The sequence below is a fragment of the Simochromis diagramma genome, unplaced genomic scaffold (assembly GCF_900408965.1).
Source record: "Simochromis diagramma unplaced genomic scaffold, fSimDia1.1 OVJJ01000656.1, whole genome shotgun sequence".
In the NCBI taxonomy this organism is placed as follows: Eukaryota; Metazoa; Chordata; class Actinopteri; order Cichliformes; family Cichlidae; genus Simochromis; species Simochromis diagramma.
In genome coordinates this window covers 2,270,709-2,285,143 of record NW_024387038.1, presented here as the reverse complement: position 1 = coordinate 2,285,143, position 14,435 = coordinate 2,270,709, and the positions used below count along the sequence as shown (strand labels likewise).

Below are 14,435 nucleotides of genomic sequence, written 5' to 3'. Positions count from 1 at the left end.
CTTTCGGCTCGCGCCTGCGAAGGGGGGGGTGGGGGTGTAGCGGGAGGTGAGAAGTTTTGGCAGAGTTGACAGAAGTAATCGGAGCTCGGCCCTTGCAACATTTTTGACACGACATGAGGAATCTTTGGTGATGAGCTCAGCTCTGTTTTTGTTTTTTTGGCTCTGGTGTTTTCTTGCTCCCCCCTTAAACCTCGGATGGACCCAGGGAGAGCTCAGCTTCTCTGCAAGCATATTGTGGAGGCTCTGGCTTTTCAGAGGTCGCTGCAAGTGCATGTGCATGTATACACAAGGAGGGTGGCCTCTTAAGTCTTCTGTGAAGTTGCACTCACGTCACTTCCTCTTTCAGATTAGAACATAGCTGGTTTAATTTATCTCTCTTCTTTTTTCTCTTCCTGCAGAGAAGCGATGAGGAATTACCTGAAGGAGCGAGGAGACCAAACTGTCATGATCCTACACGCAAAAGTTGCACAGAAATCCTATGGCAATGAGAAAAGGTGAGTTTAGTATGAAATGGGAGCTTCTTGTCTAATACACGTTTTTTTTCCAGGTTTTGGGAATCCTTACAAGATTTTGGTCTTGAATCTAAAGCAAATCTATTAATGCCGGCCAGTGTTTCACCCTCACAGTAACACATCACAAAATTGATTCTTTAGCGGCCCCTGCTACGTTTTATCCTGGAGTCTGCAGTTGTTTAGACGCGTAGGACTTTGTGGGGGAGGATTTTTGTTTTATTTGAATATTTTAGTGGTCTGCCTTCTTGAGAACGTCTCACTAAATAACTGGCGATCGCTGGATAGCCCTTCACGTGACCAGAAATGCTCATCATTGTCATCACTGCCATTGTATGGATTTCACCATGCAGTGTATTTGCGATCATCCAGTCTCTCATCGGTTTCTGTTTTTAAGTTGTCAGCTCGGTGGTTTTGTTTGGTTTCAAAGAAGAAAATGACGACTGTAAATCGCTCTGAGCAGCCCTTTTTTAAAGCTCATCAGTCTGCTGAATGTTTAACCCCTTCTTACAAACTTAAAATCATAAGCAACACGCTGAGATTGTGTGACTCACCACGCAAACAAACAGACTTCTCAAATTTTCAGCTTCACTGTCTGCAGACGCGTCTCAAAAAGATGTGAGAAAAATACGCTGGGCACAGCCACACACGCCTGTGGGTGAGATCTGGGTGGTCAGCAGTGTTGGTCAAGTTACTTAAAATAGTAATTAGTGGATTACTTATCAAAGAAAGTAATTCAGTTACTTTACTGATTACTTATTTTCAAAAGTAATTAGTTACTTTATTACTTAGTTAAAAACAAAAAAAACAAAAAACAAACAAACCATGACACACAACCTGAATACGTTATAAAGCAATAGACCTTTCAGCCTGCTGCATGGTCGTACTCTCTCCCGCACTCCATGTTATCCATTGTTGATCTGCACACTTCGATGTCGCACACTCGTATGTCATTGTCGTGAGACACTCTCACAAACAAAGTCATTGTTTAGTAATGCAGTTTGCTTACGGGAAAGTAACAGTAATCTAATCACCTTTTTTTTTTTTTTTTTTTCCCAAAGTAATCCTTTACGCGATACTTGGAAAAAAATCAGATTACAGTTACTTTTAATACGTTACTGCCCATCTCTGGTAGCCAGCCGGCTAAATTTACTTCCTTAGTGATGCTGGCGGCTTCTCGTCTTCAGCCCGTGGCGATAATGCTGCTTAGATTGCGATCAGTCGACAGTTCTTGTAAACGCAGTTTATTTTTCCTCAGAAGTTTGATTATTTATAAACGTGTTACAAGCATTTATTTATCTGTTTGCATCACAATAATTCAAAGAACGGACACAGTTTAACATCTAGTTTAAAAAAAGCAACAAAAAAAAAGTTTTTAAATTTTAGTTTTTTTTTTGTTTTTTTTGTTTTTTTTAAAAGGAAATTTGGATATTTTTGTTTGTTTGTTTTAGCCTTTAGCCGTCCCCACTGGTTGCAGACACCTGTGGCCCAGAGGCATTTATACTATCCTCTAATCTATATTCAACTATTGTGGCAAACACAGGTAGTGTACATTAGTCAAGAGGGGCCGAACAAAAGCACATTCCTCAGCACGGTGCCTCTGTGCTGGGTGGCTGTGTTGACCCCTCTGACCTCCGATATCTGTGGAGGTCAAAAAAGGAAGCGAGAGGCGACCTTTTCCACGAGGCCACGTTAAAAACCACAGAGAGCCGGAAGAAGAAAGAGCTGCGACGGAGAGCTACGAGAATAAAAGAGGAAGAGGAGGAAGGGGCGTCTCGCAGCACCGTGAAGCCTTTCGGTGTGGGCTTTCACGGGCGAGCGCACGTGTGACAACCTAATGTTGTCATTTTCATGCCGTACCTGATGCTGCTGGTTAAACGCAGGGTGATAGCTCGCCATCGTAACACATACTTTTTTTTTCTTTCCTTTTTTGGATCTGTTCCTCTTAGCTCATCTTCCTCGCGCCCTTCCTGTAACTATGCACTCACCTTTTTATTTCTCACTTAGAAGCATATTTTTATAGCGCTCCTCCACACCTCATGCTCATTTTGCAACTCTCCTGAGCCCCCCTATCCTCCTCCTCCCCACCACTCGGTTTCTTGGCCAAGGTGCAGCGCTGCTTGCGATCTCATCAGGGCCTATCTCTTGGTAAATCGGCTGTTGCGCGCCAACTCCCAGACACCTCTGAGAGTTGGAGCGCAACAGAAGACAGAGCGAGGGAGAGAGATAGGAAAAGAGGTTGAGACGAATTCTTCTGAGGACTTTTTAAGCCTTCTCATCCAGTTAAAGTGACAGCGAAGAGAAACATTCAAACACATCTGTCACACATATTTAATGCTGCTCTTTTGTGCATTGAGGTTGAACTTTTTCAGGTGATAAGCAACTCCCAAAGGCCGTGCTCGGATGTAGCTGCAGGTATTTGTTTAAACATCCTCCTGGCCTGCAAAAGGCTGCGTTCATGTTTTGCGTCAGACCGCTTAATTCCTCCTTTTTTGTGCCTTAACAAGAGAGCGCCCCAGGAAAAAAAAAAAAACCCCAAAAGTGGACGCACTGAGAATGTTAATGTGCCGTCTCCCTCTTTCTAAGCTGCCTCTCTCGCTGTCTGAGCTTTTTATAGGAGGTGAAAGTAGACAAACACCCACAGAGACAGACACTGGTGTTGCGAAATAGGTCGCTTTCCAGTTCCACACTGACGCACATAAATTTATTTGAAGTGTGTGCTCGTTCTGTAATGAGTGGATTTCTCTTTTAACAAAACTGAACTTGCGAGTTATTTCAAGGCAGTTCTTGTTTTCACAGTAGTAACGTGCGTTTGAAAGGAGAAGAGAAGTAAAATGAGGGACCTTTTTAAAAATGGGGGAAGGAAAGTTAGATTTCATTCAAAATGCTGCTTCTCGTTTCTTGACAGATCATTTAGGTTCTGGACCGATCACGGTAACATCTGCAGAATGAAGCGTGACAGCCTTTAGATGTTTTACTGTAGCTGTACACAACAGCTTGTTGACCCAAGTTGGACTCCAGCTGGAGCTTGGTGCAAGAGTGCCCTCTTCTGGTTCAAATTAGGAAGTGCACACTCAGGTCTTTTCTGTTCCTTCTCTTATTCCTCTTCTTCTCTCTTTTATTTCCCCACATTTACACCTATCATCTGCTTGTTAAGCCACTTAACATTGAGCTATGACTCCTTCCAGCCTAAAAACACCCCTAAATCAAGGAACGAACCAGAGTTTCTGACAACGTGGCAAAGAACTAATTTTAACATTATATCTTCAGACACTTCGTTGTTAGCAGACTGTCACAAAAGGCATCGTTTTTCCATTCCTTTAAGTTAGATCTACAAAAAAGTTCCAAATATAATTAAATATAATTTTTACACCAACCAAGTGATTCCCAAAGTTGGCTAAAAACTTTGGTATATTATCTGCGTTGTGTGCAGTGTGTCCTTAAAATTGAGGAAACTGGACAAGTTCAGGACAAAAGAAGCAGCAGATCTAAAAACCACCTGCAGCAGATGAACAGTATCTGAAAGTCATGAGATTCAGAAATGAGGGGGGGGAGTTCCGACATTGCCAGAAACAGGACCTGAGAGATGCATGTGGCTCTTCATTAAAGCCTCATCAGACATGGACTCAGTGGAAGTGTCAAGAAACCGTTCATAAGGAAGGGAAACGGGATGAAAGGCTGAGGTGTGCCAGAATACCCAAGAACTCGACTAAAACTCAGTGACAGCACATCTGATTGGATCTTTTTTTTTTTGGGTTCCAGTCATCGTGTATATTGTGCAGAGGTCAGGAAAGATGTACAACCTGAGTGTTTACAGCTGTAAGGCACAGTGGAGGCTGTGTCATTGTCTGGGCTGCATTTCAGTCAGTGGTGTCGGAGATCTTGTTAAGATTGGAATTATGAACAGAGAAAAGTACCGTCAGATTTTGATCCACCGTGTAAAATCATCTGGAAAGCATCTGATTTGCAGCAGCTTCATTTTTCAGCATGACAGTGATCCCAAACACACTGCCAGTGCAGTAAAAGCATACATGGGTAGAAAAATGCAAAGTGAAGCACCTTCTGACATGGATTTGCTTCCCCTGAGCTCAACCTCAACATTATTGAAGCAGTGTGGGATCATCTGCACAGAGACGAGAGTAAAAGGCAGAAACATTTAAAGAAGAGCTTTGGTGCTTCAGGTTTTTTGGCATCTCTCAACAAATCTCTGTCTCAAAAAATCACCACAAAAACAAATTTACTTTGTTTCATCACCTCTAAAGATTTAGATGCTGGCGTTTATAGCTGCACGTGTGTGGTGTGTTCCAGGTTCTTCTGCCCTCCTCCCTGTGTGTACCTGATGGGCAGCGGCTGGAAGAAAAAGAAGGACCAGATGGAGCGAGACGGCTGCTCCGACCAGGAGTCGCAGCCTTGCGCCTTCATCGGCATCGGCAACAGCGACCAAGAAATGCAACAGCTCAACTTAGAGGGAAAGGTACAACACGCACCCACCCACACACATACTGTCACTCTGTCACTTACCTTGGCACAGGAACATGGAGTTACTCAGCAGAAGCAGCCATAGCCGCGCGGTATAGCCTCCAGGCACCCTGCAGTACAGAAACAGGAAGTCTGTCACATGCCTCCAGCACATTTGGAGCTTGTTTTTCTTCTGTAGTGCTTAATATGCTTAATATGCATGAACAGAAATGAATCTGATTGTTTGTTATTTATTTCTTTTTCTGCCTCCTCATTCAGAATTATTGCACAGCCAAAACCTTGTACATATCCGACTCTGACAAGAGAAAGCACTTCATGTTGTCTGTCAAGATGTTCTACGGCAACAGCGCGGACATCGGCGTCTTCCTCAGCAAGAGGATCAAAGTCATCTCCAAGCCCTCCAAAAAGAAGCAGTCCCTCAAAAATGCTGACTGTGAGTCATTTGTGATAAGTTTAGAGGTTCGCTGTGAGTGTTTACCTTTTAGAGTCACTCTTCATGTCAAATCAGTGTGTAGCTCAGTCTGCCAGAGCTGTAAATTTAAACCCTGACAACAGCCTTAAACATATTAACATGCGCTTAACGTGATTTACTGCATAGCCAGCTAGAGCGTTTCACGGGTCTCTCTTCTGGTTGGCACGCTAGATTCGCAAAATCATTCAAGATATTCGGTACAGACCGCGGCCCGGACGTGCCGGCCTCGTACCCTGACGTCTGTTTGTAAACTGGCTCTCTCTGTGAGGCTCTCGGCACTTTTGCGGTTTATTTTATGGTTCGTTTTCAGGCCTGTCGGTGTTGTAAGTTACTGCCGATGTAAACTGAAAACGTCCCGCTGTTGCTGCTTCACACTCAGGGCAGGATGCTTTTATTGTGAAGACTTGATTGGATTTACCACAGAGTCAGCAGAGCTTCATTAGCAGCTCAGGGAAAAGTACTTTGATTCTCACTGCAGCTGGAAAACATTGGATTGGTTGTATCTCTTCTAAGATTCACTTACCCTGTAAAAGTATGGATCAGCTGGAGTGAAGATGCCTTTACTAACACGCGTGTGTAGGGGGGGTGTTTAGACGAAGTAAGAGCGTAAATGAGACCACAATCTAACCAGAGTCCAAGCAGAAAGACTGCTTTGATACAAAAGACTAGAAGTGAAGGCAAGAACAGAGGTTAAAACCTTGGATGAACGTTAAACAGGAGAAGGAGGCACGTAGAAGACAAAGTATTGTTTCTATAGTATTTAAGCACCAATGGGCGTCTCCCCAATTCCTGCACCAAAACATTTAACAGTGAATAAGGTTTGATTTCTTTTCTTCTTTAGGGAGCCAATAAGAAGGCACATGTGGGGGTTTTCTTACAGCCATTGTGAGGATATTGAGAAAAAGCTTAAATTAAGCTGCTAATTTGCATTGTTTCCATCTTGCACCGAATATTCTGAAATGTAAATGATATTTGAATTTGTCTTCTAACTTCATTTTTCTACTTGTTTTATTCTTGCATATTTTATAGCCTGTTTGTTCATTACTTTTTAAAACATGCTCAGAATTTTATGATTTAATGTAATTTTTTAAAAAACAAAGTGTTTTGAGCTAATCGGTTAGTCGATCAATACTATTTCTAACCACCAGAGGGCAGTGTAGTGAAAATGGAGTGTCCAGTAACCCAGTTATGTCACATGTGGCACACCTGTGCTACACACAGGACACGTCCTGCCAGCTGGCAGACGTCTTATCTCTCTGTTATCACGCCGACCTGAAAGCAACTTGTTTTTGGTGCGTTATGTAACCGGCCGTGTCTCCACGCTTTCATCTCCGCCCACAGTGTGCATTGCATCGGGGACCAAGGTGGCACTGTTCAACCGACTGCGCTCCCAAACAGTCAGCACGCGGTATCTACACGTGGAGGGTGGCAACTTTCACGCCAGCTCCCAACAGTGGGGCGCTTTCTACATCCACCTGTGTGAGTCTCCATCAGGTTTCATATCTGTTACACAAGCTTCTGATCATTGACGAGGACAGCGATGCAGTTTGACAGCCTGTCACCTTGTCTACATGTCACCCTCTCACTGTTCATTGTAGTCGTAGCTTTGTTCTTTGTTGTAGTAATTACACATGTGATTCATCGCAGACAAAGAACGTGACGGGCTGATTGATAGATTGAATGTTGGCTTTAGTGTATAAACCAAAGCGTGTGCGTGTGGGCAGCTGGTTGCAGCATTGACTGCCTGTTCCTGTGCTTGGTGTTTGCAGTGGACGATGAGGAGTCAGAAGGAGAGGAGTTCACTGTGAGAGACGGTTATATCCACTACGGCCAGACGGTCAAGCTGGTCTGCTCCGTCACCGGCATGGCCCTGCCCAGACTGGTAACAATCACACTGTTTCACAACAATGACACAATATGAAACTGTAATGCAAGGATGGACGAATCCAGCCTGTCCCGGTTAACATACTTAAGGCATTGAGTCAGATGAACGTGAACTGGACCAACCAACTAGTCTAAAACTAAGAGAAACACGTTGATATCGAATAAATGTGAGAGCTGTTTAATAGACCATATCAAAAACTGTCCAAACAACAGTATTTGAAACCATTAATCACATTCTTCAGTGATGAGTCATGTAACACTGCGACACGTCGCATCGTGCATATTGAAGATGGCACGTTATGCTCCAAACAGACATGAAGAAGAAACACACTTAGAATAAACTGGCTACTACAAAAGATGTTCAATTATTATTAAAATATGACAAATTAAGGGTCACCTCTGTGTTTTAATCTGGACGGGAGCATTTGTTCAGCAGATTTCCCTGATCTAGAGGGACCTTAAAAGCTACTAATGAAATCTTAAAACTGACTGACAGCCAATACGTGGTATCACTAGCACGTGCCAACTAATGACCGTGCTGCAGCGTTTTGGACCAGCTGCTGTTGGCTAAAGCGGTGACAGACTGACGTCCAAATACAGAGCGTTACTTTGATCGAATCGAGATGAAATCGAGGCATGGATAGCTCAGTCTCAAAGTCTCTGAACCAGAGGAAAAGCTTCCCCTTTGCAGGTGACTGGAGATGAAAGAAGCTCGTTCCAACAGCGTCATTAATTTGTTTATCAAAAGTTAGATTGATGTCAAAGATCACTCCCGAGAGTTTTATAACTCCTTAAAAGGGCCGCGGTCATAGAGGTTAGCAGCAGCAAACGCAGTGACCCCTCTTTTCCGTTTAAGTTAATAAAATTTAAACCTACCTTTGTGACGTATCCACGGTAAAACTCGGCAAATGCTGACGGTGAAATAGCAGAAAGCCTTTTTAATACTGAGTTTTTCTGAAAGGAGCAGCCTGATGTTTGTACCGTATTACTCATGTTTTGACTGAACTTCTCGTGACATTGTTTTCTTTTCTTCTGTCTTTTCTGCTTGTGTGTCCTGTCCCCCCCCTCCTTAATCTCCCTGCTCATGCAGTCCTGCATTTCATTCCCCCTTGCTTCCAGATCTGTCATTTTTTCCTTAATTCAGTTTCTTTCTGGTTTTTTGCACTTAATTTTCTCCAACGCTCACCCCGCCCGATTCCTTTTTCCCCATCGTGCAGTCGGCTAATCTGTTCCCCTCTCATGTCCTTTCAGATCATCCGGAAGGTGGACAAGCAGACGGCGCTGCTGGACGCCGATGACCCCGTCTCCCAGCTCCACAAGTGTGCCTTCTACCTGAAGGACACAGAGCGCATGTACCTGTGCCTTTCCCAAGAAAGGATCATCCAGTTTCAAGTCAGTGTCACTCTTATATCTCTACGCATCATTTCAGGGTCGCGGTCGTGTCACCCTCAGATTAAGTCAATCATACTATTCACAGATGACTGAGGATGATTGCTGTAGCGTTCTGAAAAAGGCTCCAGGCAGCCTGACTTGACATTGAATTTGAGTTCATTTCTTCTTCTGTGCCTGGCTTATTTTCCTGTGGGTAGATGTTTTGGTCAACTTGTCTTGGGTCTCCCCCCCCCAGGCCACTCCATGCCCAAAGGAACCAAACAAGGAGATGATCAACGACGGCGCCTCCTGGACAATCATCAGCACAGACAAGGCCGAATACACCTTCTACGAGGGCATGGGCCCCGTCCACTCGCCTGTCACCCCGGTGCCTGTGGTGGAGAGCTTACAGGTATACAAAAGAGACCGTTTAGATTTTTTTAAATTCCCCCCTTTAACAGGACATTTCACCTGCACTACATCCCAGGTTTATTTATCTTGTTTGTCTGCAGCTAAACGGCGGCGGGGATGTCGCCATGCTGGAGCTGACGGGACAGAACTTCACTCCAAATCTGCGGGTCTGGTTCGGAGACGTTGAGGCTGAGACCATGTACAGGTGGGGCTTTGTTGGGATTCACTGGGATGTGCTTTGTGTCTCAGCTTTCTGCTGCTTTTTGAACATGTTTTAGGTTACCAGGTTAAGTGAAGGGGGGGAAAAGAAACCACCGTGGCTAGATTTTTTTCTTTTTTATCCCAAGATTGTTGTCCATTATGAGTAATCTGAGGTAATATGCACTGTAGTTACTGAGAGTTTTGGTTTGCTAATTTCCACCTTTATTTATGGACATCACTAGAGTTGCTTTGCATGATTCAAAGTTTGAAATAATCCTCACCTGTTCTTTTCCTGACCTTGGTGCAGCCGCTCATTGTAAAACAAGCCACTGTCCTTCCCTTTAAGCCAGTTGTCTTTTGATTGGCTGCCCCCTGTAAACCACAGCAGGTGGGCGGGACTTTTGTGCTCATAGACAGAGTTGTGGCTCAGGTGGTGGAGCAGGTCGCGTACTAATCATTGGTGGTTCAACCCCCGTCTGCTCCTGTATGCTTCAAGGAGCCTTCCGCAAGATACTATCTCCAAGTTCTTCTCAGAAGAAAGCACTTACATAGAAAGTGTGTGAGGGTGAATGAGGCAAGTGTAAAGCCATTTGAGTGCTCGGAGTAGAAATGAACCAGTCCTTTTACCATTTACCTTTTAGCTGTGTACCTGAGATGGACACATTAGGAGTATCCCATTTCACTGATGTCATACAGAGCCCCTATAGTAGGAAAAAAACAGCTGAGGTTTTAGAGCAGTCTGATCATCAGAGAGAAAGAGCCATCCATCTCTTTTCCTCTGCTTCTTTAACTCAGAGCTGTGGGAACAAGGAATTTCTTGTAAATGCACGGTCTTCATGTTTTGAGAGTAAGGCTCATATTAAACATGGCCAATGTTTAATATATGAGCATAAATGACGGATTCAGTTAAAGAACAAAGTGTTTACTCTCTTGCTCTTAATACTTATTAGTGGCAACTTCAGATTAGTTAATATAATTTGCCCATTTTGTGTTAGCTGTATGTATTTATTAGACAATATACCACACATACCTTGTAAAATCCCCCTTTCTTAACTTATCCTGTCATGTTGAGTTTCTCCGAGCGACTCATCTACATGTGTTTATCGTTGCCACCCACCAAGCGTGACACACACGCAGTACAGGAACATCAAAGTGACCACCTACCTAAGTCAGTGCAGGTCTACCGAGCCTCCAACCCATGCACTCTGTGGATGGGTCTAAACATATACCGAGGTCCCTGCACTGCTTGGGTATATATTTAAGACTTATAGGTGATAACGTTGGGCAGCAGGGAACTTGTCAGCTGATATATTACTCACTGTACATTATGCCATGTGTGAGCTGGAGAATCTGTAAACAGCACTGCTTTATGGCAGTAATGGGTTTGTTATGGTTCGGTCATGTTTGCTGAATTAACCAGGAATCCCAAAATGGTTTTATGAGTTGATTTTCAGTGTTATGTTTCTTATATGTAAAAACCCAATTTTCCAAAATCCACAGAGAGCTGATTCCTTGTGACTCACTGATTTGGTCTAATCCTTATAAAGTCAAAGTAAAAACGAATAGAAGCTCCACCCTAACTCCAGACGGAGTCTTTCCTGCAGTATGACTCCATCATCGTGTCTCCCTGCAGGTGTGCCGAGAGCATGCTGTGCGTGGTGCCCGACATCTCCGCCTTCCGCGAGGGCTGGCGCTGGGTGCGGCAGCCCGTCCAGGTGCCCGTCACGTTGGTGAGGAACGACGGCATCATCTACTCCACCACACTGACCTTCACCTACACGCCGGAGCCGGGACCGAGGCCACACTGCAGCGCCGCCGGCGCCATCCTGCGGGCCAGCAACTCGGGCCTGCTCAGCAACAGCAGCCAGGAGGCCGGCTCCAGCGTCTACGGCTCCAACAGCACTTCCAACGCAGGAGTCACGTCTTCTTCCTCCACCGCCGCAGCCGTGGTCTCCTAACGCACACATGGGGGGGGGCACTCATACATGCCTTGAGAGCAAATATACCCTGAGGTATATGAAGACTATAGGAAATAAACAAAACTGACTCTAAAAGTGCTGCGTTCATTTTGGATACAAAGAAGCTGCAAAGGAAAACAAAACAAAAGAATCGGTGGGACAGAGGAGCCCTCCTACACAGAGGGAAATCTGAAGGAGTGACATCACAACGTCAGCTGATGGGAATAAACGTATATAAAGTGCTCCTTGACACGCCTCCCCACCCCAGCCCCCCCACTCTCTTCTCCTGTGGTTACTTTAGGGACCTGCCTGTCCAGTTCTGGTGTTGGGAATGAGTGAATTCCTGCAGGCTCAGAGCACCAGCACCTTTCTACAGCTGTGAGGACGGAAACGATAACAACAGTACATCCACCGTGTGCATCCCACCTCCCCTTTATCCTCCCCGCTCCGTTTTAATTTTTTTGTAATTATTCCTTTTTGTTTCTCACATTCACGTCTGAAACCCTTACCAGGGGCGGGGGCGGGGGTGGTTTGGATGTGTTGTTGTTGGAGGGAGTGCAAGGATGCAGAGGGACACACATAAAACGTGACGATAACATAGTTTTTATGGACCAAGGATCTTGTATAAGCTTTAGTAAAGGTACATTTTTCTCCATACCTTTTTTGTATTAAACATATAGTACACTTTTGTTACCAAATAGTTTCTATTCTTCCTCTGAGCTTGGGCTTTGTTTTTATTTTTTTTATTTCTTCTCCCCTTCGAGGTCCAAAATCCCAACCTGTATGTTATTGTGACCTTACTTCAAACGCCTTTTTTTGGGTTTCATTTTGATATACTTGCTTCTTCTTTTTGGGGAAAAGTCTGAAGTCTTGGGTTGGGTTTTTTTTTTTTTTTTTGTTTGTTTTTTTAGATTTTACATAAGCAAAGATCTTTTCATTTGTTTTGTTCTGTTTTTTTGCTTTTGAAAGGGGACAAACCTCAGAGGGCCTATTTTTATCATTGGTTTTTAATGAAGTCTTTAAGAAAAAAAAAAAAAAGAAAAGCTTTAAGCAACGCCTCTGCCTTGCCTGCAATACTCTGTGTGCGCTGTGTCTCCTGGAAAGTATACACATCAGTACATGTCACACGGAGCCATAGCAACATCTGCAGAACACGAAAGCGGTCTTCTGCCAGAGCAAATCCGTCTGCCGCTTTCAAACTAATGTACCGAGCGTAGTCTTCGACTTCAAAGGATAGCCTTAGTACTGTATATTCTTACTGTGTACACAGGTAAGCCAGTCACATATCTGATAATATCCTTTATCTGTCACTGCTAACGTATCCAATAATGTAGTGTCTCGAAACTTGCACCTAGCAAAGGTGTCTTCCAGTCCGTGCTGTAGTTCTGGTGGCATTTATCTCCAAAAAAAGGAAAAAACAAAAAACAGGGGGGGAAAAGACACTTTCAATTTGATGTGGCCTTACTGAAAACTTCAAATAGAAGAAGAAAAACACTTCAGTTTTCTTATATGCTGTTTACTCACCTTGGGAGAACCTGTGCATAGCACAAAAGCAAGCCGACGCCTCGCTTCTCTGCTGTTTGGAGCTCATCGCCGCGGCTCTCCAACCACCTTCCCCGTGCAGAGCAGCCTTCTGAAGGGAGCCTTCATTCCCAGTGTACAAGTACAATAACCCACTTTTTTTTTTTTAAACTCTCACACTGGTGCCCGGCACCTTCTCACTTTTTGGTACAACGTCTCACGAGCGCTGTAAGCTCTTTTTCAGCCTTCTTCTTCTTTGGTTTTTCTCAATGTTATTTTTCTTTAAAGAAAAAAAGTCCTGTGGTTTAATGTGTTGGCAGAGCAAGCGTGTGTACATTGTGAACTCACTGTCCGAGTAGTTGCACTCATTCATGTTCGATGGCGAGACCTGTAGGAGTTATAAAGGCCTTCTAAATGTGTATTACTGAAAATGTGCATTTCCAAAACATAACAGCAATATTGTACAGGTCATCTCATCAGTTTTTGTTTTCGTTTCGGGTTTTGTCCGCCTGAGCACTAGTTCACCAGCCAGCAAATATATATGTGTATGTGTGCGTGCGTGTTTCATATACAGTCGCTGTAATCGGTGTATTGAGTCAGACTCGCTCCGCGTCCTCTCCGAGAAAAAGGAAAAAAACAACTTTTATTGGTGTTTTTTTTTTTTAAATGTCTTCCACCGGGATCTAAACGTCTGATAAATGTGGATAAAACATTCAAAGGCAATACTTGTGATCGCAGTATTACAGTACAACTGTATACAAAGAACAATACTGTGACTTGAATGTGTGCTTAATGAAGTATTTCAGTTTCTTATTCGCGCCCTCGAAACAGGAACACACAGACTCATTTCCCTCCCCACACCCCCCACGCTTCCATGTAAAAAATAAAATAAAAAAAATAAAAATATTAATTAAAGAAGTTTAAATTATGCCCCTCCCCCTTCTTCCCCCATTTTGCCGTTCTTGCCCACCTGTGTGTCGTTAATGTTAAATGTTTTATATTGTAATATTGATATTTTTTAAATTATTGGTACAAAGTTTCCCCTTGTCTTATGTCCACACACAAAAAAACGAATTAAAAACGGAAAAAAAAAAACTAGAAAAGTGCATTATTGGCCGTGCTGCCTGAGTCTGGCCGCTTCCTGTTTGTCCTGGAAACGTGGAGGAAGTCATAGAAGGTGCTGCAGCCGCCGCGTAGCATCAAAAACCCAACATTTGGCGCTTCTTCTTCTGCAGCGTGTCGAGCTGCAGGTCCAGCCCTCCCCGCCCCAAAGCCCTTTATTCTGCAGGATGGAAGTCACGAAATCTGAACTGTAGATTTTTAACTTCTTTGTCTTCGAGCTCTAAATTCAGCGTCTGCATCGCCTCCGCCGCTTTAGGCTGACCCCCCCCCCGTCCTCCTCCTTCCTCCCTTTTGGCTACAGAGCAGCTTCGCCACTTTTGTTGTAAACTAACACACACAAATAAGGGGGTGATGCACGCTTTTCTCTGAAAATGTGTCGCCTTGACAATCCGAGCTGGTTTACAGTTTTGTTTTGTTTTTTTTCTCTCTCTTAAAACATCTGGAGTTTTAAGGGACAAAGGGAGGATACAGCGTAACCAGATTAGAGGGGTGATTTTAAAAAAAAAA

At 43.9% G+C, this 14,435-nt stretch overlaps 1 protein-coding gene across 1 annotated transcript in view; it reads left to right on the top strand.

Moving 5' to 3' along the window:
* Positions 1-14,435, top strand: part of rbpjb (recombination signal binding protein for immunoglobulin kappa J region b) — a 51,469-nt gene extending 37,034 nt beyond the window's left edge. Inside the window, exons 3-11 of the mRNA XM_040043592.1 lie at positions 399-494; positions 4,818-4,983; positions 5,247-5,421; positions 6,802-6,939; positions 7,230-7,342; positions 8,596-8,736; positions 8,972-9,127; positions 9,228-9,331; positions 10,961-14,435. Coding sequence (XP_039899526.1) covers positions 399-494; positions 4,818-4,983; positions 5,247-5,421; positions 6,802-6,939; positions 7,230-7,342; positions 8,596-8,736; positions 8,972-9,127; positions 9,228-9,331; positions 10,961-11,285 — 1,414 coding nt within the window. The 3' untranslated portion in view covers positions 11,286-14,435. The remainder of the gene's footprint in view (positions 1-398; positions 495-4,817; positions 4,984-5,246; positions 5,422-6,801; positions 6,940-7,229; positions 7,343-8,595; positions 8,737-8,971; positions 9,128-9,227; positions 9,332-10,960) is intronic.